This window comes from Pygoscelis adeliae, unplaced genomic scaffold (genome assembly GCF_000699105.1).
Source record: "Pygoscelis adeliae isolate BGI_AS28 unplaced genomic scaffold, ASM69910v1 Scaffold4, whole genome shotgun sequence".
NCBI classification, from domain to species: domain Eukaryota; kingdom Metazoa; phylum Chordata; class Aves; order Sphenisciformes; family Spheniscidae; genus Pygoscelis; species Pygoscelis adeliae.
In genome coordinates this window covers 9737965-9739527 of record NW_008824986.1, presented here as the reverse complement: position 1 = coordinate 9739527, position 1563 = coordinate 9737965, and the positions used below count along the sequence as shown (strand labels likewise).

General features: G+C 36.6%; 1 protein-coding gene across 1 annotated transcript in view; it reads right to left on the bottom strand.

The window, feature by feature from the left end:
- Positions 1–1085: 1085 nt before the first annotated feature.
- UROS (uroporphyrinogen III synthase) overlaps positions 1086–1563 on the bottom strand; it is a 19889-nt gene continuing 19411 nt past the window's right edge. The window contains exon 11 of the mRNA XM_009326018.1: positions 1086–1563. Coding sequence (XP_009324293.1) covers positions 1487–1563 — 77 coding nt within the window. The 3' untranslated portion in view covers positions 1086–1486.

Sequence of the window (1563 nt, the reverse complement as noted above, 5' to 3'; positions counted from 1 at the left end):
GTCTCCTATGTCAGACACTAGAGATGCAAGTAGTACTGCAGGGGACTTGAACAGACTTCCAAATCCTCGCTCTGCCACGGATGTATTTTTGAATGAAGAGAGGAACAGTACTGCACGCTCTATGTTATAATGATGCTACCCAGCTGAATCTGAACGATCAACAGTTTAACTTCAATCATCTTAATTAAAAAAAAAAAAGGGGGCAAAGTCAACAACTGCTGCATAATCATTCTCTTCCTTCTTTTCCTGGGGTATGTCTACATGGTCCTGCAGCTACATCCAGTTACCATAGCGATTCTAGTGTCCTACAGGGTGTTCTTCAATGATGAAGTATTCCTCCCACTCTTCAACATTATCTTCCAGCAATTAGTAGACTTCTGAGATTCTATTTCATCTCAAGAAATTGAACTGCTTTGTAAAGCAAAATGGATGTCTTATTATGCCCAGTCTGACTGATTAATCCACATACATAATTTGTAATGACTTCAGTTTATATTAACATAATTGGGTTCAGATTAACTCTTATTCTAGGTATGGAGCATCTTACCTAATTGGAAATTCAGGTCATATACCCAGAATTAAGCTAACAGAAACTTACAGCAAATGAGGATTTCTCTCTTATTCTGTGAACCTCAGTACTATACTAACAACGTGAATGACTTTCATGAGGATTATAATTGAGTACATTATGATTTAAATCTTCTATGAATTTTGTAGCATTAGCAAAGGTAGCATTAGTGCTAAATAGGATTACTTTTGCTCCTTTCATAGATAAACAATTAAAGCATAAACCACATCCAAAACAGACAACTCAACACCATTATTAATGATAAGCCAGTTTATTTCTCTGTTAATAAATCCATCTTCATTACAGGAATAGAAAGCAAAAACTAATTTTTTAAGACTCTGTACTGTAAGGATATTTAGTGGGAATACCTGACCTGCTATTAGCTCCACACACTGCAAGTTCACTGCAAGAATTTTCCTATTCCATTGAGAATCTACAATCACCATTTTAATATAAATATTTGAAAAGCAGAACAATGAACAAGTAAACTTTACAACAGAAAATACTTCGTGGTAAGTACGCTTTTCTTTGACAAAAGAAAAAGAAGATGTGCATGTAAAACTGATTATACAGAGAAATGAAAACCTTACCTTGTATGCTAGGAGATACCTGAGGTGATACATTGAGCTTATTTCAATATACCACTCCGATGCAGATTAGCCTCTCACCTAGTTTCAAGGAGTGCCCATATGAAATATTTACACTGCACACATGAGAAAAGGGCAATAGCTAGATGCTTTAAGAGATGCTGGACAAATTCTAGATTTCTTAGATATTTAGATGCAAGCTTCTCACACCAGGCCCTGACAAGGACAGTGTTGCATATTCTTCGAAAATACTTTCTTGCAGGACAACAGGTCTGCAAAATGGAAAAACGTCCTACAGCACCATATTCACCTTCAAATGCATGCTGTGCTCTTACTTAGATAAACAGCAGTTCTGTAACTGAAGTGTTTTTTGGATCCCAGCAGCGAGGTCTTGGGGAGTCGGACTCT